Source organism: Eutrigla gurnardus, assembly GCF_963514095.1.
Source record: "Eutrigla gurnardus genome assembly, chromosome: 10".
NCBI classification, from domain to species: domain Eukaryota; kingdom Metazoa; phylum Chordata; class Actinopteri; order Perciformes; family Triglidae; genus Eutrigla; species Eutrigla gurnardus.
The window spans coordinates 4,806,377-4,827,301 of record NC_139924.1 but is presented as its reverse complement, the minus strand read 5'-3'; the positions used below and the strand labels follow the sequence as shown (position 1 = coordinate 4,827,301).

The window sequence follows — 20,925 nt, the reverse complement described above, 5'->3', positions numbered from 1 at the left end:
CTCTATTTAAAAAGTGACCACAGCAGTTGGTATTTAAGGGCGACAGTTAAAATGTCTAACGTTACTAACGGACCGCACGCGCCATGTGAACGGCTGCTGATGGGATTTAATAATGCTGCCTTAAAGTACTCCTCGGACTTTTTTATTCTACCCGCTTAATTTGGTCTCCGTACCTTCCCAACACTTGAATACGTTTTATTTTACTGTAAATAAAGCACTTTGACATATTACCGCTTGGATTACATATCACTAATGTAATGTTTCGCGCAAATATTTTGAGAGATTTTTTTTTTTACAATTGCGAGATAACTCACAAACATCAAACCGTAAACATTAAAACCCAACCCACTTGCAATAAAACGTTATTCGTAATCTTACATTGTGTTTATGTTTTGCTTTTGGATTGTTTAGCCTACTTCATACTTTCTTCTTTTATCGGTTTGATATTGAACATTTTGTGCGTGCTCTTTAGAGTTTTCTGACGGTACCTGAAAGCAGCATGTGCCTTTTTTTTAATCCTGCGTTTTCTCGAACATTGTTGGATAATTGTATCATCGTACTGAACAAGTAAACATCCACATCACTCGCGAATGGTCTTCTCTTAGGTTCCTAGGCTTATTTCAAACGTGACATTGTTTATTTCCAATAAACGCAAATATTTCATTGTATAATTTTTGGCACATCTGTGTTTCCGTAGGTGCGGAAGTAGCGTTTCACGCAACCACCAGGGCCCCGGCGTGACATTCACCGGGTTGTTAGAGTCGGGGTTGTGTAAAAGAAGGAATACGACCACCCCGTCCTCCAAAGGGCTGCCAAAATGAGACTACTCAAAGCGGGTCTGTGTTTGACCAAAACGCATCTTTTCTCGTCAGGAAGCGTCACTCTGAAACAGGTAATGTCGGGTAAAATGAGATAACTATAGGCGCCTGCGGTTGAACCCATTTGACAGCACCCCCCCACTCCCAAACTAAAGTGCTCCCCCACAGGCCCTTCGTATTTCACAATAGGTAAACAGACAGAAAGGGGTTGGATATTGATCTTCCTCTGCTTTCTCTCCTCAGGTGCTCATCAACAGCTGCCGGACTTGCTCCTCCGGGGTCATTCCCAACGAGCAGATCCGCAACATCGGCATCTCGGCTCACATCGACTCGGGCAAGACCACCTTGACCGAGCGAGTCCTCTATTACACCGGCAAAATAGCCCATATTCACGAGGTGAGCACCGGCCGGACAGTGTTTGTGCACGGCGAGGTAAGGTTATCACTCACGGTTTTTCCTCTGCGGCGTGTAGGTGAAGGGGAAGGACGGTGTCGGAGCCACCATGGACTCCATGGAGCTGGAGAGACAGAGAGGCATCACCATCCAGTCTGCTGCTACGTACACCATGTGGAAGAGTCACAACATCAACATCATTGACACGCCAGGTGCTAAAAACTGTACTGGATCTGAGGCTCTCGGTCATGTGGTTGTATAGCTCGGTAACAATGCAGGGCTTTCCTTTACGTGCTACTGTAATGGATTCATATTTAAGTTTGGGGACTTGGGGACAGTCTAAAAATGATTGGTCCAAATCGGAGCAGCAGAGCCTGACATACCCTGACCTTAGTCCCCTATATGCAGGGTCAATTTACAAAAGCTTTGGCTCAGACATTTCTTCATGACTCAATGTTTATGGATGGATTCAAGCTGAATTCTTCCAAAGCATAAAGAGGAACCTACTACATTTAGTGCACAATGAGTAAGAGACAGATTTCATGTCTTTTCTGAACTGGCTGTCCATTCAGTGTCAGAAGTTGTCCAAGTTGTAAGAGACGGCCCTCAACATTTCAATGTTGTGTTGAACTGCAGTAAAATGCTCAGATGAAAGTGTAATCTCTGTCTAAAACATCTGTCCTCATTTTCTACCAAGTCTTTACTGTTTAACAGTAATGGACAACAAACCCACAAAAGAGAACGTAAAAGAACAGAAAACGTTAATAACAGATGTAGTGTTATCTGTGGTGAAGGTCATTGTGCCTGTCTGGACAGACAGCTGCTGCTATTGTGGTTTAAGTGATGTCATTATTTAATCTGGACTGTGCAGGTTCTAGGCACCACATCTGCGATGGTCGGCCATGTTGAAGTGAAAGAATCGTTACCGTCGAAATTGTGGCTTCTGCGGTGCATACAGTCTGTTTTCTCTAACCATGGCTGTCCGTGCATCTCCAGGTCACGTGGACTTTACCATTGAGGTGGAGCGAGCGCTGCGTGTGCTGGACGGAGCCGTGCTGGTGCTGTGTGCGGTGGGCGGAGTCCAGTGTCAGACCATGACGGTGAACAGACAGATGAAGCGCTACAACGTCCCCTTCCTCACCTTCATCAACAAGCTGGACCGCATGGGCTCCAACCCCAACCGAGCCCTGCAGCAGATGAGGCACGCTGCACACTCGTAGTACACACACACACACACACACACACACACACACACACCAGGGCACACCTGAACCTTACGCAAAGAGCCATCACAAGATTTGACCTGATACCTCAGTTGTGATGATGTCACAGAGATGCTATTTTATTACAACAATATGGTCTGATCTAGGGATGACACAATATAGATCACAATATAGATTGAAATCCATATATCCCCCAGCTGTTTGTTAATAATAACTTAAACATGTGTCCAGTATGCCTTTCCTGAACTTTTGAGTATTTACTAGTTTGAAAACAACGGATGTGGAAAAACTAGGAGGGAGACCTACTGCAGCCGTGTTTGTATGGTCCACACAGTAATGTCTGAAGTCTCTTCTGTAGACATGTAATCAACCATGTTGTAATCAGCTGTAGTTCTGTTCTCAGCTCAGTCTTTTTCTTTGCCTCCCTCAGAACCAAGCTGAACCACAACGCAGCCTTCGTGAACATCCCCATGGGCCTGGAGGGCAACATGCGCGGCATCATCGACCTCGTAGAGGAGCGGAGCTTATATTTTGAAGGACCTTTTGGGTGAGGGGTTCCCCTTGTGGCAGCACGCAGATCTGTTTCCCTTATAGTGTATTTTTTGTCTGGCACTGAATTTTAGCAGCAAGAATAGTTTTCACCACATGTGAGACTAATTGGCAGCTTGGCTATTATAATTATATGTCCTAGACGACAAATCGTTCAAATCAGACTAAAAAGATTCATTTCTATCACTGAGATTGTTCCTGAACAAAATGAGTCGAGCTGTTTTTTCCCCCTGCAGTCAAAATATCCGCTATGATGAGATCCCGGCAGATTTCCGTGCCGAGGCGGCAGACAGGAGGCAGGAGCTGGTGGAGTGTGTGGCGAACGCTGACGAAGTCTTGGGAGAGATGTTCTTAGAAGAAAAGATTCCAACCAATGGCGACCTGAAGGTTGGTGTGGGGTTTTCTTAAGATGACAACAAGGCCTTAAATGTGTTTGAAAAAGTGCAGAACAGTGTTAATCTCTCAGGAGTAGCACCTCACACCTGTCAAACTATGAATCACATTAGATTCATCATTAGTTTGAAAATAATTTCACAATAAACTCCTGACATGACTTTCCAGCTATGCTTGAGCTAAATGCTAATGCCATGCTTACAGTCAAAATGCTAACATGCTGATATTTTGAAGAGTATATGGTTAACCCCTAAATAACAAGTAAATGAGCTCTTGTGTTTTTGAATGTGGTCACCTTAGAAAGCTTAGAAAGAAAAGTGTCTGCAGGCCTTCCTGTGAGAGTTCACCACTCAGTCTCTTTTCTCCTCACTGTCCTCCAGGCTGCAATCCGCAGGGCCACAGTGCAACGTCTCTTCACTCCGGTGTTGGTGGGCACAGCGTTGAAGAACAAGGGGGTCCAGCCTCTACTGGACGCTGTCCTGGATTACCTGCCGAACCCCACTGAAGTCAAAAACTACGCTATCCTCAATGACGAGTGAGTACGGACCGGGGTCTGTCTGTAGAGGCTTTCATTAGAAATGTTGTGAACTCATGTCAGCGGCTCTTTCCCCATGCTAGAGAGGCCAGTGAAGCATCAAAGATTCAAATGGATCCTACAAGAGACTCTGTAAACCCGTTTGTTGGTCTGGCCTTCAAACTAGAGGTGAGACACTACTCTTTATCTGTATCTCCATCTTTGTTCTTAAAATAAACATGTTGATCCGTCATGTTTCCTGCGCTGTGTCTGGTTATCAGGCGGGGAGGTTTGGCCAGCTGACATATGTGCGGGTGTACCAGGGCTGTCTGAAGAAGGGAGAGTACATCTACAACACGCGCACAAGCAAGAAAGTCAGAGTTCAGAGGCTTGTGCGTCTTCACGCTGACCAGATGGAGGTGAGAACAAGCCGACTTTCGTCAGCAGGATGTCAGAGGTCTGAGTTTTCCATCTGTGGGTTTGTGTTTTAAACGGCAACATGACAGGTTAAAATGGTTGGGTTCCTCTTTTGGCTCCAGTCAAGTGTGTAGATAACAACCACATCCCCTGTTACACCAGAGTATCATGTTTCCATCTTTCTTGCATCAAAACAAGACATGAAATTGTTTAATATTCTGTCCTATATTTTATTGAACTATAAGACACTTTATTTATTTTTGTATCATTCCTGTTTGCTTTCTCTCCCCGCTGCTTTCAGGATGGGGATGAGGTTTATGCAGGAGACATTTGTGCTCTGTTTGGGATCGACTGTGCCAGCGGAGATACTTTCACATCCAGGACCAGCGCTAACCTCTCCATGGTGAGTCACTTTTTTAGAAATTATTCTTTTCTCTAAGTTGGAAGGAGAATGATGTGTTCATTTGTTGCCGTTTTGTCCCACAGGAGTCCATTCACGTCCCAGAGCCTGTCATTTCCATGTCAATGAAGCCCGTCAACAAGGTGAAACCTACTTTAATTTACCCATAAATACTTCTTTAGAGTCCAAAGCACGTCTATTAACCGTTTTCTCCTCTTGTTATCCTGCTTCTGACCAGAATGACCTGGATAAATTCTCCAAAGGTATTAACCGTTTCACCAGGGAAGATCCGACGTTTCGGGTGCATTTTGACACGGAGAGCAAAGAAACCATCATCTCAGGCATGGGGGAGCTGCATCTCGAAATCTACTCCCAGGTATCAGAGGATGTTCTGCATGTTTAATACAACACATCCTGCACTAAAGGAGACATTCTGACATATTTGTACTGATGCTGCTTCATAACTAGTCGGTTTATGGAGTTTTGGAGCTTGTTTTTTCCAAATGACACCGTTTTTAGAACTCCTTTCAGTCCATGTGAAGAAGAAAACATGTCTGTGAATGATTCATTGATAGAAAGAGATGTTGCTGCACCACAAACCAAATGAGTGTTTTTGGAGTGAGCTCTCCAAACTTCAGGAAATCTTGTCTCCTTATGTTTGAATGAGCTGTCTGTTTAATCCTGATCTATCTGACCTGTGTTTGTGTTGGATTTGTTGTTGTAGAGGATGGAGAGGGAATACAACTGTCCCTGTGTAATGGGAAAGCCCAAAGTGGCTTTCAGAGAGACCATCACCAGCCCTGTGCAGTAAGTGCTGATCCTCTGACACACACACCACACACACACACACACACCCCAACATAAACTGAGGCGATAGTCTGTATAAAACCTGTTTATTATGCCTACAATACAACAGCAACCAAAAGTACTACAGACGTAGCACAATCATGATATATGAGGGCTTTTTACTTTCATCAACAATGCTCCATCATTTGTATACGAGAGGGGAGCATCAAGGTTGTTTTGGTTGTTATAGCAGTGTGAGGAAGGTCGGCGTTTAGCTTGTGTTTGGATGCTCTTCACACTCGTGGCAGTGAGGCAGCTGTTCCATCTGCAGCACTTTAACTCCCTCTGGAGGAGACCAGGTGAACAGCAGCTTCCAGTGAATTATTTCCTGCAAAAGTATCGCAGTGTGTATTACTGAATATACATCGGGTAGTAAAACCTCACGTAGGGCATAAAGGTGTTTATGATAGTAAGCCGTTACCTGGGACACCATCTCATGCAGCAGCACGTGGCAGTCAAACTTCAGCTGGTCGTTCTCGGTCGCCTGCAGCAGACGAGGGAACAATTAGGCCGAATGAGAGAAACGCTGCTCGGTTAGTGTGCAGCTTCCTTTCTGCTGAAACGCTCACGTCATGGCAGAACATGTGGTTTTATGTGTCTGAAGCAGGTCTATGCACTTTTCTTTAAATGTTTTATCATCCATCGCTCTACTTAATGGGCAGACCCAACGACGGATGAAAGACGAACCCACCAGCTGTGTGATGTTGGCCACCTGAGCCATGTTGTACAGAGTGTTTTCAGTGGATTCATTCAGCATGACGAAGCTGGAGGCCACGATGCCGAGGTGCCAGAGAGGCTTGGCGTCCGCTTCAATGTGACCGAAACTGTCTGGAGGTCAGAGTGTTACAGAGGATGAGTAGTGCTCGATTATGCCACATGTATACATGTGTTAGTATTATTCAGAGGAACACTCAAACACAAGTATTAACGGTGTTGAAATCTCCAAAACTGCCGATGTTGAGCAACATGTGACTTTGTGTGTTGATGAGCAGCGATGTGTGTGTCCTTGCCGTACCGGGTAGATTTTGTGCCGACAGCAGGCTTTGGTTCATCTTGTACTTTTGGTACAAGGCCTCCTCTTGAGCTTTAGTGTTGATGTTAAGGAGCTCGTCACACGAGGCCTGGACCTGGACCTGGGGCGGGCCCTGCCGGTCTCCCCTCGGAAACAAAACCTCCGCAGAGCATTTCTCTGTAGCCTGTCGGATGGTGGATGACAAAATCAAACAAATGGAGGGAAAGGCATGTTTGACAGAAGTGAAGGGGGGGTTACAGAGCAAAGGCGTAGTCCAGGTGTTACCATGGCAGCCAGTGAGTCAAGGTTGCATCACACTGCCTCCTTTCATATACTGGTGGTTCAATCTTGTCAAACCTGCTTGCTCTAAAACCAGATATTATACATCTTGAAATGTTGACTGTAAATGCAGCCAGTAAAACACAGATTATGTCTCTCCTCATTTCAGAAGTGAATTTAACCGTCTTCAAAGACGAACCAAAAAAGAGCTAAGCAGGGTGGTCAAGGGTTTCCAATGATCTGGTTCAGGATCAGAATATAGATATTTCAGTAGATCAGTAGATATTTAATGTTTGCTCTGTATAAACATGCAATAAACGATGCAATAAATAAGCGTGTCTTACATTGCTGATCATCTCCTGCACGGAGATCTCCAGTTTATACTTTCTTCCAGAGTCGGCCACATCCTGAAAGGGAAGTCAGAAATCACCGTCGTTTAGTGGAGATACAACTCGACTGGAAACCAAAGCGTTGAAGCTGGGCTGACCTCTGCGTTTCCGCTGTGGACGTTGTGCAGTACGAACAGCCTGAACGGGCCGCAGCGGGTGTTGAGGTAGTGTTGGACCACTTTGGCCGCCCTCTGAGCCGGGTAGTGATTGGGGTTCAGCTCTCCAGTCGCCATCACATCCTCTTCGGCCTCCTCTTCCACTAATACTTCTGGCTGTTATTCCAGAGAAAAGACCAAGTACAGAGGGGATGGTGAAAAGACTGCATTCAAACAGAAGCTGCTGTAATGAACAGGGATGGGCTGCGAACCCCTGAAGGACTTTGACCCTCAGGTGTCAGCAGGGTGGAGGGAACGGTTCCTCTCCAGATAAGAAAAGATTCAGACACGAGGAAAACACTGAGAAAAGTGGAAAGGAAAGCAAACAAGTAGGAGTCTCAGGAAACGGTACAGGGTGACGATGTAGACAGATTAATTAAATCAAGGAGTCTAAACTTGCCTGTAACTGAAATACTGCAACTCGCTGTCTGTTACTTTGGCAAGTGGAGAGATCACTTCCCACTTCCTCTTTGAGGACTGACTCCTTTTAAAGGGACAGAGCTCTTTTCTCTGCTTCCTGTATGTAACTTTCCCCTGCCTTCCTCTGTATACATCCTGTCCTGTGCATGAGCGCCCCCTGTTGCCGATAGATGAGCGCTGTCTGGATTGGCCGGAGCCACTTTGCTCGTTTCCCCACATATAAACACACAAAGAACGGAGAGTGAGCTGACTGAGGAGATCCTCCCTGAAATTTAGTAAACTCTCCAACTGCACCAGTTTAAATTATAAAAGAAGTTTCACTTTTCATTGATAGGCGAGCTAGAGGTCTAATACATTGTTGATGGTCAGAACTGTTGGGCATCAACAGAATTGGATGTGGTCCCTAAACAGACTCCAGATGGTTCCACCGCTGCTTCAAATTGTGGATATTTTGTCCCATTTTCCTGCAGGTTCGACTTCACTCACAAGAAGCAGAGCGGCGGCTCGGGCCAGTACGGTAAAGTTATCGGAGTCCTCGAACCTCTTGAGCCAGAGCATCACACCAAGCTGGAGTTTGAAGACCAGACTGTCGGAACGAACGTCCCGAAGCAGTTTGTACCAGCTGTTGAAAAGGTTCGCTTTCCTTAAATGTAAAAGGTAGTCAAAAACAAAAAAAACAGCTCTATAATTGTCTTTCCATCACTTGTGTTTCCCCCCCATCATGCTGCAGGGCTTCAGGGAGGCCTGTGAGAAGGGACCTCTGAGCGGCCACAAGATCTCAGGAGTCCGGTTCGTCCTGGAAGATGGAGCGAATCACATGGTGGACTCCAATGAGATCTCCTTCATCCGTGCTGGAGAGGGCGCTCTGAAACAGGGTGAGGAGAACAGCTACTAGCTGACTTCACGTCCGTTAATCTACAGCGTACGTTAATGCTCGTTTCATTACGCTCTCCTCAGCTATGGAGAAGGCCAACGCCACCATCCTGGAGCCAATCATGTCCGTGGAAATCGTAGCGCCTCAAGAGTTTCAGGGATCAGTCATCGCTGGCGTGAACCGCCGGCATGGCGTCATCACGGGACAGGACGGAGCGGAGGGATACTTCACGCTGTACGCCGATGTGAGTCCAGTCAATCATTCACATACAGAACGTCTCTTATCCTCATCATCATCTGTATTTGACTCGTTTGACTTTCTCCCAACAGATTCCACTAAATGACATGTTTGGTTACGCCACAGAACTCCGCTCTGGTACTGAAGTAAGTTAAACCTCAAAGCTGTCGTCCATTACAGTCCAGATCAGGTGATCTAAGTTATACACTAACCCTGTTTAAGATAACATTATTTTCCCTAATAGAGGGTTGATCCCATAAATAAATACCGTTTTGCATATTAGCTAAGCACTGCGTTTTACTGCATTGAATGTTTAATCGAGTTGAGCTTTTAATCAAAACATACATCTATTATTATTTACCTGGGGAAAAAGTTCCCAGGAATTTGCAGTCTTCCTCTCTGGTTGTTGGAACAACCTCCTCCAATCAGTGCAGAGTCTTTAAAATTCCAACAACTTCCATAGCACATCATATTTTCAAACACTAACATCCTCCATTGTTTATTCAGGGAAAAGGGGAGTACACCATGGATTTCAGCCGATACCAGCCCTGCCTGCCAGCTTCACAAGAGGAACTCATCCACAAATACTTGGAGTCAACAGGACAGCTGCCTGCCAAGAAGAACAAGTGGAAGAGCTGAACACGGTCATATTTCCTCCTGGACTGAGACCACCGTCCCCCATCTTCACACACATTTCTACCCGTCATCAATCGCGACTCAACAATAACGGTTGAAAATGTGTTGAGAGCCGTTGATGTTTGACCCCTGTGGAAAAGCGTATTTATTTCCTTGTTTTAGCACCATTTGACCTTGTTGATGAGGAAAGCTCAGCGTCTTGACTTGAGCTTAAAATGGCTTTTGTACTATGTACAGAACGGCCCTGATGTAATAATGATATATAGATATATATACACGTCTTTTTAAAAAGTCTAGTTCTGTGCAGCTCATTCATGACTCAACAACAAACACTTGATGCTTCTTATACTAAAGTATATATTTATCATGACCAAATTCAGATAATTAGCTACTACACACACAGAAAAACAGAAACACACAAAGCCATTGGAGCTGGTTCCTTCTCACCTGTCCAACGGTCTCCGTTTCCTCCATTGTCTCCGGTACGCTGTTGGGATGAGGCGTCACGTCCGCTGAGTCGGCTCCAGGGCTGATGGTCACAGTGGGGCTCCCAGTCACCCCAGTTAACAGAGCCAGGAGGACGATGACGATCCCCAGACTCATTCTAGTAAGCTGGAACACACAGATGCTGGAGGACGGGGGTGAAAACCACTTCTGTGGAAGAGAGCGGGAAGAGAAACGACCCTCCTGTCGGTGTGGAGTTATGCAACAGCGGAGGAGGGAGCAGAAAGTAGACACTGTCCAGATCTTTCTGTCTTCCTGGCACAATCTGTTTGTTTTTTTTCCCCTCTTAACTAAACAAACTGCTCCACTCTATCTGGCTCTGTACTTCGTACGCTCTCATGCAACTCACTTAAGCTGTCAGCCTCCAAATGTTTCCACAGCCTCGCGAGACGAACTGATTAGTTTAGGAACACTTATCCCATTAGAGCAGCTGTGATTAATATGCGAGCTTGATGGGTTGCAGCCTTGCCAGATGAAATGTAGCAGGACGTTCAGCGAGTCGAATGTAAACACGTCCTGGCAATTTGGGACGGTTAAATGCTAAATGTACACAGAGTAAGATGATAGAGTTATGAAAACATCAAGAAGACAGCTGGGAAAGTCTGATCATCACGATCACATATCCTCACAGGAAATACTAACACTCTCTCGTATTTTAGTAATTTCTTAAATTGGTTGATTCTTCCCTGCTGTATCTCACTTTTTGAACAATTAGTTTTGCTGGATTGAAGATGAGTGATATCAATCCCCCTGAGATTCAATGTGTAGGATATTCCTTCACGTTATATAAAGATATCAGACTGATCTCAGAGCAGAAACCTTGAGCTCAGTTATATTTCTGACTGATAACATACTCCTTTTACGTCAATTAGATGAACTCCATCATTTCCTTTTTTTAATCATTAAACTAGTTTAAACAGAGAACTTTAATGACACTTAATGTGTTCTACAAAATGAAAATGGACAAATCGTCAACATCTAAAGGATAATGAACAGGAATCATTACAGTGTGCTGCACTACAGAAACTACATTACTCACAAGAATATTCCCTTGTTTATAGTATCTAATGTAATATTCTTTAATAAATGGTGGACACTCACATTTCATTAGATACACCTGAACAATCTTATTTTACTTTGTGGCAGAACAGTTGTATTAGATTGTGCAGGCGTACCTAATAAGGTGTCCATTGAGTGTGTATAGAAAAAACATATTGGACTTTAACTCTATTAAAAGGTGAAAAACTTCACTTTAAGACACAGAGCACATCTTAGTCAGCCTGCTCTTCTTCCCACGAGGCACCTGATGATGAAGTGCTGCACTTTGATCATCACGTCCACTCGTATCCGTCTCCGAGACCGGATTCTGCTGTGTTTTATATTCATGATTGTTATTTCCTAGCTGCACCTCCCGGGGCAGATTGTCGATGAGTTCGTAGAGCGTGAAGATGCTGAAGCAGATTTCATCGTAGGCCGTTTTGGTGCCGCACTCAAACAGGCAGGCGAAGGCCACGGCAGGCGGCGCGCCAGGCGAGGAGGGCAGATCCAGATAGGCGAGGTCGGAGTAGGCACTGGGGCCCTCGTTGATCACCCACGGGCCACGCCAACTGTCTGGATCCCGGGGGAACAGGCTGAGGAACACGCCTAGATCCCTGCGAGCGGTGGTCCACGTTGGGTGGGAGTATACGACCCAGGTGGGGGTGAGGAAATCTGGATGGTGGGGTGTTAAGGTGGGAGTGGAGCTGGTGTGGTGTGAGTCAGCCACGGAGGACGTCCAGTGTCTGGAGTGACGTACGGGTTGGTGTAAGTAACGGTCAAGGGAATGGCATAAATGTAATGGGGCAGGAAATCCCACTATGCTACCATGACAACCGTTTCGAGGCTCCACCAGCCGCTGCACCAACTGGCCCTCCTGAAACGCTGCTCCATCATCCAGGCTGAGGGCCTGCACCCTGTAGCCCAGAGGGCTGCGGGCGTTGCAGTACAGCACATTAGTCCCGTCCTCTTCGTCCACCGACGCCATCTGACACTCCACGCTCTCCGGCACCGGCACCGCCTCCCCGAAACGCCAGGTCCGCCCGTGGGTGTCGCTGTGGAAGCAGAAGGCGTGGGGAGTGGTCTGGCACAGCTGTCCGAAGCACTCTTTGCACTCGATGTGGTAGGCATAGGCAGGAACCAGCAGCCGGCCGGACTTCAGCTGGATGCCGTGGCCCGGACCGAGGGCGAAGGTGGCCCATGCTGCGGGACAGAGGGACATGAATGATCGCCTGACCAAACGTAAAACAGCATCATCTCAAGGCCTCAATAGGAAAAGTTCACATTGAATCCAGTCAAACAAAACCTACATGTGTGGTTACACTGGGGCCCCTGGGATGGGGGGCCCTAGAAAAAGCAGACCCTCTGCAATGTGTTATGAACGAGCACTTGCAAGTAATTCAGATTGCCACCTTGGAAATACGCCTGTTATTTTAATCTAACTTGGGATTTTTGTTGTCATAATGAAGGTTTCTGTGTGATATATATGATGTCGCCCTAGGTCACCTCTATTTACCCACGAAGGCCTGACCTTTGATCGTCTCTCCTATGACCCTCGTGGTGAGGTCGGTGACGGGACTCCAGGTGTCTCCGTCATCAGTGCTGCAGATGTAGCAGAGACGGGTCACGTTCTTCCCCGTCACCAGCTGGTAGGACTCGGAGGTGTGGCCGAGGACGGCGATGAAGAACAGGAAGAGGGTGCCCGTGAACTCATCGAACACTGGGCACGGGTTCATGGAGCGGTGGCCTGGCAGGAAAGCACTGCCCAGCACACGCATGTCCTGCCACTGCAGCGAGGGGAGGGCATTAGAAAGGATATAAAACACAGCAGAATGCTATGGATGAACACAAAGCAAAGGTGTCTCGAAATTAAAGGGTTCACATCTTTTAAACTGGAGATTCACTTATTGGATTTTTTGTGAGCTTAACTATAGAAATATTTTTCTTCTACTACTATCACTATTATTATTTGTACTCTCTTTCCTTTATTAATCTCAAGCACCAACACCTGACTTCACTTTATTGCTTATTGTTGTGTTTGATTGTGTATAAGTGTGGTTGCCATATACGGGAATGAATATTCATTCATTCATTCTTCCTCTGTAACCTTTCTAACCTTTAACAAGGGCTTGTACTTAAATACAATAATTGCAGAGTACTTCAGGCTGCAGGGCACTGCAGAGTTCAGACACAGTGACTAACGCTGACCTCCACGTAGTTCCTGTAGAAAGTGCCTTTCCTCATGACCAGCAGGTGAGCCTGAGAGTCTGACGGGCTGAGTCTCTCCTCGCAGAAGGCCAGGAAGGAGCGGGAGCGGGACAGGAAGAGCAGCGCTGGGACTCTGTACGTCACGCCGTTGGGCTCCTTGTGGAAAAGCACTGACCTCGCTGGGAAATAGGGCGACCTCATACTGTCCGGTGAATATTCCAAGGTCACGTCAAAACTTCTGACAAGGAACAATGCTAAACAAAGATAAACAAACGTACAGGTCAAACTGTGCTAAAATAAATATGATGGGCATACATGTATATATAAACAACAGGTGGTTAATGTATACTATAAACTACATTTATCCATCCATCCATCGTCTACCACTTATCCTGTATTGGGGGGGCTGGAGCCCATCCCAGCTGTCACAGGTCACCTGTCCATCACCGGGCCGACATGTAGAGACAGACAACCATTCACCCTCACATTCACACTACGGGTGATTTAGAGTCATCAATCAGCCTATCCCCATGCATGTCTTTGGACTGTGGGAGGAAGCCGGAGAACCCGGAGAGAACCAGAGAGAACCCACGCTTACACGAGGAGAACATGCAAACTCCACACAGGACCCTCTTGCTGTGAGGCAACAGTGCTACCCACTACACCACCGTGCAGCCCCTCAAATGCACATTTATGTACAGTAAATATTAAGTTAAACATATACAATAATTGCACATTTCATGTCTTATTTCACTTTAAGAGATACTGCATCATCTTCAGTACGTCTGCAAGACTATTAAATACATTTAAATCCAAGCAAAATCCCCTAAATATGAATCTCTAAAATATGTCACTTACATTACGACAGCTTCAGTAAATCAAAGAGAAAGAACTTCCTTTTTGGTTGTTGTTGTATACGTGGTGTACGACTAAACCTGTTGACAAATTCACACTGCCTATTTCAGGAACTACAGTATTGCATCCAACATGTCCACCATCTTTGTGGAACGTTCTTTCCTGATTGCATGATCCTTACACAGAAAGAGGAAGTAGCATCTTGACCAGAAACCTGTGAATGACTGCAGAGTACTTACATTCAAAGTGCTGTGAGGACTGCTGCTTCTCTGTGAGGATGAAGCACAATGTGTCAGCATTTGAATGTTGGGTTGACAGTGTGATGTGTGATGAGTTTGTGTTGTTAGTTTGCGGGGGCTTGAAAGCCGTGGCCTCTCCTCTCTGTTCCCTATTCAGTGCAGCAGCGTGGCATGCTGTTCACTGACCCAGAAATGGACCGCACTCATCAGATCTACATGCAGCTTTGGATGAATCAGCGAGAGCAGCCATTGTGGAAATGAAGGCCTGCTGAACAACGATTTGAACGGTTTGCCTCCTTTGTGTCCTGCTTGCTTTTCTGTCAGTGCTTCTAGTAAAAGATACATGTAAAAAGTAGACCTACTTTACAGTTTACACAAATAAACTCATGTATTTTCACATTGCTGTATTATTTTCTGCACTTTACGGCTTCCTAGGGGGCTCACTGGTATGTAGCAAAGGAAATGTGTGGTTTTGGCCTCTGAGTGGGGATAATTTACCCCCAGTTTCCTTCCAGGCAGCACTTCCTCCCTTTCATCTCCATCGATTAAACATTTAAATTAGAGCTATAGGAATGTCGATTAGGGTGAGAGCAGATGTTGGCGTTAAGAGTCCGCTATTAGAAGCTATAAGGATGGATTATTAAGTCTGCCGAAGAAAGGCGCCTGCCACGCGAAACACAGGGCATAAAAACCCCAGGGTCACATATGATGTCATCAATGAGCGACCCGACACCACATGCGCCAAAGTTTTGACGACACTTGTTAAGGTAGCGACATTCTGGGGATTTAAAGATATTAATTATGTCCCGACGCTGTTCCGACTTATTTTCTGTCAGCATATGAACAGCGTCACGTTTATTTTCGCAACCAAGCCGTCGTCTGAACAGATAATTTACATGTTAGCTCGTAGGCTAACGAGTTAGCAGGTCTAGACAGCCAAGACTGTTGTGTTTTATTGTCATGTATAATCTCATTTTGATTGTTTTTATTGTGAAACGTGTGAGCTGGTGTAATACACGTGACGTAGCTAAAACGAATTAAGTTTAATAAATAGCAGTAAACCTACCTTCATGAGTTATAAACATGTATGGGCTTCAACCGATGATTCTGTTCATTATCAATCTGCTGATTATATATTGAATTTAATTTTTCATTAATCTATGAAATACCAGAAAATAGAAATGCTCACTCAAATGGCAAATGGGCATTTATATATTTTTAGATGATTCAGTACTGCTGCTTTGTGTGTGTGTGTGTGTGTGTTTTTGTTAGTACTCTGTTTGATATACAACGCTGTCATGCCTCATAGAGTGTCTGTCTTCTCCTTATTAACCTGGTAGGGTCAGCATGGCCAGGCAGTGGTCTGAAGGCCACTCCACATCCATCCTCTGTGTTGGGACGTCCCCGGGTCCCGAGGGTCTCCTTGCTTCAGGCTCTGAGGGTGGAGAGGTCACAGTGTGGAGCCCAGACGGGACAGTCGTAGGCCGCCTCACCCTCCCCGGGGAAGAGGACAGCACAAGTGTTGTTTTCTCGCCTGCGGCTCCGGCCCTGCTGTACGTGTCACACGGTGACACGGTAAGTGTGCTCGACCCACGACACCTGAAGGGCCGGGTGGAGGAGTTCCAGGGTGCAGGGGAGGAGGAGATCAATGCTTTGGCGTTGAACGAGACGGGTTCAGCCCTGGCAGTGGCTGACGACTCGGGGGCAGTCCGGGTCCTGGAGCTTCCTGGGGGGAAAGTGTGCAGGACTCTTCGTAGACACACTAACATCTGCTCCTCTGTGGCCTTTCGGCCTCACAGACCCAACAACCTGGTGTCTGCTGGACTAGACATGCAGGTAAGGGAGATAATGTGTGTCCTGTATCCAGACTACATTTGACAACATTTCTGCTCTAATGCAGATCGGCTTCATCTTGTGTCTGTCCATTCAGGTGATGCTGTGGGGTCTGCAGAAGACACGGCCTCTTTGGACTCTCAACCTCCAGGATGTAGCGGAGGAAGAAGACGACCACCAGCAGCGTCCCGGTCAGCTTTTCAACCCGCCACTGGTCCATTGTGTTTCGGTGGCGAGCTGTGGGAACATTTTGGGATGTGCAGCAGAGGACGGGCGCGTGCATCTGATGCGGATCGGCAGCGGCTCGAAACTCGAACAGCAGGGAGCAGTCAAGGCTCACAGTCAGGGGGCTTCGCAAGCCCACTTTGTCAGTTTCCTTTCCCACCCTCACTGGCTCGTCACCGGGGGGAATGACGGCCAGGTCACCCTGTGGGACCTCAGTAAGCACCCATTGGTGACTCCGGAGACGACGGCCAAAACTGGAGTGACGGCAGCCCCGCGCAGGAAGGGTAAGAGCAAGGCCAGGAGGAAAGAACAATCCCAGGATAAAGCAAAGAAGGTTGAAGCTGAGAAAGAAGAAGCGGAGGATGAAGTGGCAGCAAGTGCAGAGGAGGTGACCGAGGAGAAGTCAGGACCCAAACTGAGCATCAGTCACGGGGACAAGGTGAACTGGCTGTGCCCTGCTGTGCTGAAAGGAGAACCCAGTGTGGTGGTCGCAGATCAGAGCTCCTGTCTGACGGTCTACCCTCTGTCTCAGCTGTAGCTGTTCTCTCATTCTTGTTATGGTTTAACAATATTTTGAAGAATTATTAGTTTTCATTGTTGAAATTCTTCGGAGTACTCGTGTGTTTGATGCAGTTAGAACTGGCAGCATGGAAGATAGATCCTTATAAAGGCAAACATCAAAGAAATCAGTTTGATGAGTTTTCACTCAACATTCAACAAACTAAATGTGTAGTTGTGTGTTTTTCGGGTCTCATTTAAGGCCAGATTTACTCAGTGAACATGGTTCGTTTGGAGTTTGTTAACTGCGTGTGGTCCCATTAAAAAAAATAGCATCCTTTGAAATATATTTAGCAGTAGATGCATTTTTGTTGAGTGTAAAACTACCACATTAGATGGAAAAAATATCAGCATGTTTAACTGAGCCTGTGGTGCTTTTGTAGAGTAAAAAAAAAGCATGTCTCAATTCAAACCAGGTGTCGGACTACAAAGACAGCGAATGAACTGAAAGCTGTTCCCAAGATGTGACGTTTCAAACAGACTAAAGACATTTGAAGAGATTTAAAGTTAATCTAAAGGAGCGCCTTGTGATCCAACACCCAGCTTATCTCCATGTCATTTTTTCTTTTATCTACGTGTTGATTAAATCCTGTTTGCAGCTTATTTTTCATTACAGGCTGAATCTCTTAAACACCAAACACTGTATCTTCCAACATTCAACTAAATGTGCAGTTCTCATGGACTTCATTTGCATCACCATCAAGCTTTAAAACTTTATAAACAAAAACTCAATAAATTCATACATTCATTGCATGAATGCAAACAATAATTGCATATAAGAATAACAGAAGAAAAAAAGGCACAAAGCTAACTGTTCAAGTTAATGAAATAAATCCAATTCAAGCCCATCTGTTCTCACAGGGCAGCTTATAAATCACACTAGATGAGACGTATTTAAAACAGAATTGGGTGAAAATCTGACAGCCTGTAATTTCTTTAAATTGTAGCAACAACAAGTACTGTCCTCTACAGAAATGATTAAACTAGATCTTTTCTAAACAAGTCAAATAAAGCGCTTTAAAGTTCACAGTAAGATTTACACTGAATAAGCACACGATCATTTCTCAGCACTGCAGAGCAACCTGATAAACAGCCACATCATTTAGCATAACTTTCAGTCTTTTTGGTGTTTTTTGATTGAATCTGTCTCCAGAGTTCTTCCAGCTTTTAATGTAATTAAGCTTTACGTTGACGGCCAGCACAGACAGGAACATGCTTGACTGGTTCCTCCTGTCAAATAAATCTTCCACCGAGATGTCATCCCTCCTTGGTTACCGAGGTCTGTGCCCGAGTCAAATTCGTCACCGAGGATGTCGAGTTGCTGACTTCACAGTTTAGCCAGGCTCTTCTCCAGGTTCTCGATATCTGCGTCGCCCTCTTCACCTTTGCAGCCGCGGGCGCTGCACTCCAGGAACTCCACCTTCACGGGCAGCTGGCTGAACTCAAAGTCCTTGCCTTTTTTCCCCAGAAACACACTGCCGCCCACAGAGCCGTCCTGAGAGCTCAGGGCAGCAGAGCGCGTCACTCGCAAGGTGTTCCTAAGAGAAACAAGGAGTCAAATATTAATCATGGGGTTGGTGGTTTTCATCTCCAGCTCACATTAGAGACCTTGAGGAAATTTACTAAGATTAAAAAAAACTAATGCCAAGCAAATAGTTACTGTACTTACAATTCCTTTTCCAGCTGTTGCTGAATCAGTTTAGCTGATTTTGCCATGGTGATATCTGTAAAATAAAGATTAAATGATGCTTCCATATAACAGGCTGAAAATTAAGACGTAGAGTCTAGATCATTGTGTATTTTTCACAGTAAAATGGTTGTTGAACCTTGTTTGTTGCACGCCACCAGGAGAGTCGGGGCGTTCCTGGAGATCACAGTGTCCGTCAGCAAGGTGTACAGGAACTCTGCTACGTCTCTCACCTCCTTCTGGAAAATGGCACCGTCCACAACGAACACAATCGCTCTACAGCGATGAGGAGAGAGAGAGATGTGATCAGGAAGTAACTTGTTGACGTACCTCACCTACGAGACTAAAGGACTCGGTTCTCACCTGGCTGCAGACTTGAACTTCTCCAGGTACTGAGAGCGAAGACTGTCGTGTCCTGGCAGGTCAATCAGAGTCCAGGTGCAGCCCTGAACACAGGAGGGGAAGGGGACGCCTGTCAACACTGCTCATCATGAAGGGACGATGCCTGATGATGAACTTCTTAACTCACCCTGTCGTTTTTGGCTTTGTATGGAGCACTGCTGTCAGTGATGGAGGTCTGTGTCCGCTTGAACTTTCCCGACAGCAGCTACCAAAACACAGATACACAATCAGTGATAGACAGCAGATTAGCCACGGACCCTCCCCTCGTCTCTGATCACCCTGTGGTGGGAGGACAACATGGCGAGTTTGGCGTTTCACCTCAACTCACCCGGCTGAAAAGAAGGGTTTTCCCGGAGTCACACAGTCCGACCAGCAGCACAGCACTTCGGACCGTTTTGCTGGAGAGAAAGTACTTCAGAAACACTGGAAAGAGAACACAAGTCACTTTTTAATACTGTATTCAAACCCCCTGTTTTCTACCAACCGATAATCAAGTAACTTGAAGGACTTCCGTGGGAAATATCGATTAGCTTTGTAGCTGACAGTTAGCAGTTAGCTTCTTTGCTAGACAACTCGGCTAACGACATTGTGAAGCACGTATTTATACAACAACTTAACATTAAATAAAACACTGAATGCCCTGCTGGCAAAGCCGCTTCCCAACAACCAGACACTCTTTATCCAACGATGCTACGCTTTAACGCTAGGCCTAGCCTGCTAAGCTAACCCTAGCGTGCTAACGGTAACTTCTTACCGCAGGTGATGACAACAACCGCCAGCGCGACGATCACTCCGATCAGAAAAACGGGGTCTTGGTCTTCCAGCTGCTGTCGCAGAGATTCAATGTAAGGTTCAAATTGGTTTTCTGCCATTTCCACGTCTGCGTTTCCCTCCATGTTGCCACCGGTGCTGTCTGCCTCCATCAGTCCGCTCAAGAAGCCGAATCTGGGACACGTCTCCTTCCCGGTGCAAGCCTGTACAGAGGCGGGAGGGCCAGCAGGGGGCGCTGCCGCCGGTGAAATCTACTTTATTCCCTCACTGTTGACGAACCAGTCACAACAAACAAAAATAAGTTATACTTTTAAATATGGAGGACAATCTCCTCCAGGGATAAATAAAGAAACATCAAGAGTCAAAACAGGAAAAGTATATTTACTCAAGTGATGAACTTAAGCACAATTTTGAGGTTTTTAATTACTTGAATATTTCAATGTTTTACTTTAAAAAATAATAGTGTAGCCTACTTTTTACGCCACCAGGCTACTTTTGAAAGCTGGAGTTACTGTTACTGTTAGACATTACGGACAAAACACACTGTATGAACAATACATTATGATTCAGTGCTTTCAATTTAACGCTTATAAGCTAAAATATGCTCCACCAGCTGTAACACCAAATGCAGCTTACATTTGACACATCAGTTCTACTATTCAGATAATATGATCTTGTCTGTTACTCTGAAATGGACCATAACATATTTAGGGTACTGCTCACTATTCCACCACTGTTGTTTACTCCTAAAGTCAAATCTGTGAGGTTATCAATCTAAAAAAAAATGGCCATTTTGGGTGATAAAGGTTTCGTTAAAAGCTTTGAATAGTCTTACATTATGATTAATTATCTGTAGGCTTTTAGCAATCGAGTCAATGCACTCAAAAGAAAAGTATTTTGCTGTTTGACAAAGGGGTGAACATGAACACCACATCATAAAGTAATATCGGTCTTTGTTAGTCTACGGTTGTTTAGGCTTAAACCATGTGCTCATGAATAGTTCAGTAACTATGGACTCACTATTTCTCATCACATTTATATCATATGAGCTAT

General features: G+C 45.5%; 5 protein-coding genes across 8 annotated transcripts; 2 read left to right on the top strand and 3 right to left on the bottom strand.

The window, feature by feature from the left end:
* The first annotated feature begins 722 nt into the window (after positions 1 to 722).
* On the top strand, positions 723 to 9,851 carry gfm1 (G elongation factor, mitochondrial 1). Its single transcript, XM_084020254.1, has 18 exons — positions 723 to 892; positions 1,062 to 1,214; positions 1,291 to 1,423; positions 2,208 to 2,412; positions 2,865 to 2,981; positions 3,220 to 3,370; positions 3,757 to 3,911; positions 3,995 to 4,079; positions 4,172 to 4,309; positions 4,609 to 4,710; positions 4,794 to 4,850; positions 4,946 to 5,083; positions 5,432 to 5,514; positions 8,279 to 8,441; positions 8,539 to 8,683; positions 8,766 to 8,926; positions 9,012 to 9,065; positions 9,427 to 9,851. The coding sequence occupies exons 1-18, from the start codon at positions 818 to 820 to the stop codon at positions 9,556 to 9,558; spliced, it is 2,247 nt and encodes a 748-aa protein (XP_083876380.1). The 5' UTR covers positions 723 to 817; the 3' UTR covers positions 9,559 to 9,851.
* lxn (latexin) lies at positions 5,584 to 10,382 on the bottom strand. 2 transcript variants are annotated; one of them, XM_084020260.1, is made up of 8 exons: positions 7,789 to 8,042; positions 7,601 to 7,688; positions 7,332 to 7,505; positions 7,189 to 7,251; positions 6,569 to 6,749; positions 6,245 to 6,381; positions 5,975 to 6,037; positions 5,584 to 5,881 (listed from the first exon to the last, which is right to left on the bottom strand). In XM_084020260.1, exons 1-8 carry the CDS (start codon positions 8,025 to 8,027, stop codon positions 5,765 to 5,767), a joined length of 1,062 nt encoding a protein of 353 aa, XP_083876386.1. In that variant the 5' UTR covers positions 8,028 to 8,042; the 3' UTR covers positions 5,584 to 5,764. The 2 variants fall into 2 exon arrangements, with proteins under 2 accessions (XP_083876386.1, XP_083876387.1); XM_084020261.1 differs by lacking the exons at positions 7,601 to 7,688; positions 7,789 to 8,042 and adding an exon at positions 10,003 to 10,382.
* A 500-nt stretch (positions 10,383 to 10,882) lies between these two features.
* On the bottom strand, positions 10,883 to 14,468 carry neu4 (sialidase 4). 2 transcript variants are annotated; one of them, XM_084020256.1, is made up of 4 exons: positions 14,397 to 14,468; positions 13,303 to 13,556; positions 12,626 to 12,881; positions 10,883 to 12,297 (listed from the first exon to the last, which is right to left on the bottom strand). In XM_084020256.1, exons 2-4 carry the CDS (start codon positions 13,501 to 13,503, stop codon positions 11,312 to 11,314), a joined length of 1,443 nt encoding a protein of 480 aa, XP_083876382.1. In that variant the 5' UTR covers positions 13,504 to 13,556; positions 14,397 to 14,468; the 3' UTR covers positions 10,883 to 11,311. The 2 variants fall into 2 exon arrangements, with proteins under 2 accessions (XP_083876382.1, XP_083876381.1); XM_084020255.1 differs by lacking the exon at positions 14,397 to 14,468 and adding an exon at positions 14,161 to 14,294.
* An 81-nt stretch (positions 14,469 to 14,549) lies between these two features.
* wdr53 (WD repeat domain 53) lies at positions 14,550 to 17,622 on the top strand. 2 transcript variants are annotated; one of them, XM_084020259.1, is made up of 3 exons: positions 14,550 to 14,683; positions 15,737 to 16,232; positions 16,327 to 17,622. In XM_084020259.1, exons 2-3 carry the CDS (start codon positions 15,744 to 15,746, stop codon positions 16,990 to 16,992), a joined length of 1,155 nt encoding a protein of 384 aa, XP_083876385.1. In that variant the 5' UTR covers positions 14,550 to 14,683; positions 15,737 to 15,743; the 3' UTR covers positions 16,993 to 17,622. The 2 variants fall into 2 exon arrangements, with proteins under 2 accessions (XP_083876385.1, XP_083876384.1); XM_084020258.1 differs by lacking the exon at positions 14,550 to 14,683 and adding an exon at positions 15,011 to 15,163.
* Positions 17,623 to 17,711: 89 nt separating this feature from the next.
* srprb (SRP receptor subunit beta) lies at positions 17,712 to 20,061 on the bottom strand. Its single transcript, XM_084020263.1, has 7 exons — positions 19,856 to 20,061; positions 19,430 to 19,524; positions 19,229 to 19,306; positions 19,063 to 19,145; positions 18,839 to 18,975; positions 18,682 to 18,736; positions 17,712 to 18,550 (listed from the first exon to the last, which is right to left on the bottom strand). Exons 1-7 carry the CDS (start codon positions 20,022 to 20,024, stop codon positions 18,340 to 18,342), a joined length of 828 nt encoding a protein of 275 aa, XP_083876389.1. The 5' UTR covers positions 20,025 to 20,061; the 3' UTR covers positions 17,712 to 18,339.
* Positions 20,062 to 20,925: the final 864 nt, after the last annotated feature.

Bases quoted from the DNA above. Each gene is read 5' to 3' on its own strand.
- gfm1 (XM_084020254.1), top strand. From the start codon at position 818: ATGAGACTACTCAAAGCGGGTCTGTGTTTGACCAAAACGCATCTTTTC. The intron at 3,371-3,756 runs GTTGGTGTGGGG...ACTGTCCTCCAG, and splicing joins CAACCAATGGCGACCTGAAG to GCTGCAATCCGCAGGGCCAC. The intron at 8,442-8,538 runs GTTCGCTTTCCT...ATCATGCTGCAG, and splicing joins TTGTACCAGCTGTTGAAAAG to GGCTTCAGGGAGGCCTGTGA.
- lxn (XM_084020260.1), bottom strand. From the start codon at position 8,027: ATGTGGGGAAACGAGCAAAGTGGCTCCGGCCAATCCAGACAGCGCTCA. The intron at 7,252-7,331 runs GTCAGCCCAGCT...CTTCCCTTTCAG, and splicing joins TCCACAGCGGAAACGCAGAG to GATGTGGCCGACTCTGGAAG. The intron at 6,038-6,244 runs GTGGGTTCGTCT...CGTCTGCTGCAG, and splicing joins TGGCCAACATCACACAGCTG to GCGACCGAGAACGACCAGCT.
- neu4 (XM_084020256.1), bottom strand. From the start codon at position 13,503: ATGAGGTCGCCCTATTTCCCAGCGAGGTCAGTGCTTTTCCACAAGGAG. The intron at 12,882-13,302 runs GTCAGCGTTAGT...CCCTCGCTGCAG, and splicing joins TCTACAGGAACTACGTGGAG to TGGCAGGACATGCGTGTGCT. The intron at 12,298-12,625 runs GTCAGGCCTTCG...TCTGTCCCGCAG, and splicing joins CATAGGAGAGACGATCAAAG to CATGGGCCACCTTCGCCCTC.
- wdr53 (XM_084020259.1), top strand. From the start codon at position 15,744: ATGGCCAGGCAGTGGTCTGAAGGCCACTCCACATCCATCCTCTGTGTT. The intron at 16,233-16,326 runs GTAAGGGAGATA...CTGTCCATTCAG, and splicing joins CTGCTGGACTAGACATGCAG to GTGATGCTGTGGGGTCTGCA.
- srprb (XM_084020263.1), bottom strand. From the start codon at position 20,024: ATGGAGGCAGACAGCACCGGTGGCAACATGGAGGGAAACGCAGACGTG. The intron at 19,525-19,855 runs GTAAGAAGTTAC...TTCTCTTTCCAG, and splicing joins GGTTGTTGTCATCACCTGCG to TGTTTCTGAAGTACTTTCTC. The intron at 19,146-19,228 runs GTGAGTTAAGAA...TCCTGTGTTCAG, and splicing joins ACAAAGCCAAAAACGACAGG to GGCTGCACCTGGACTCTGAT.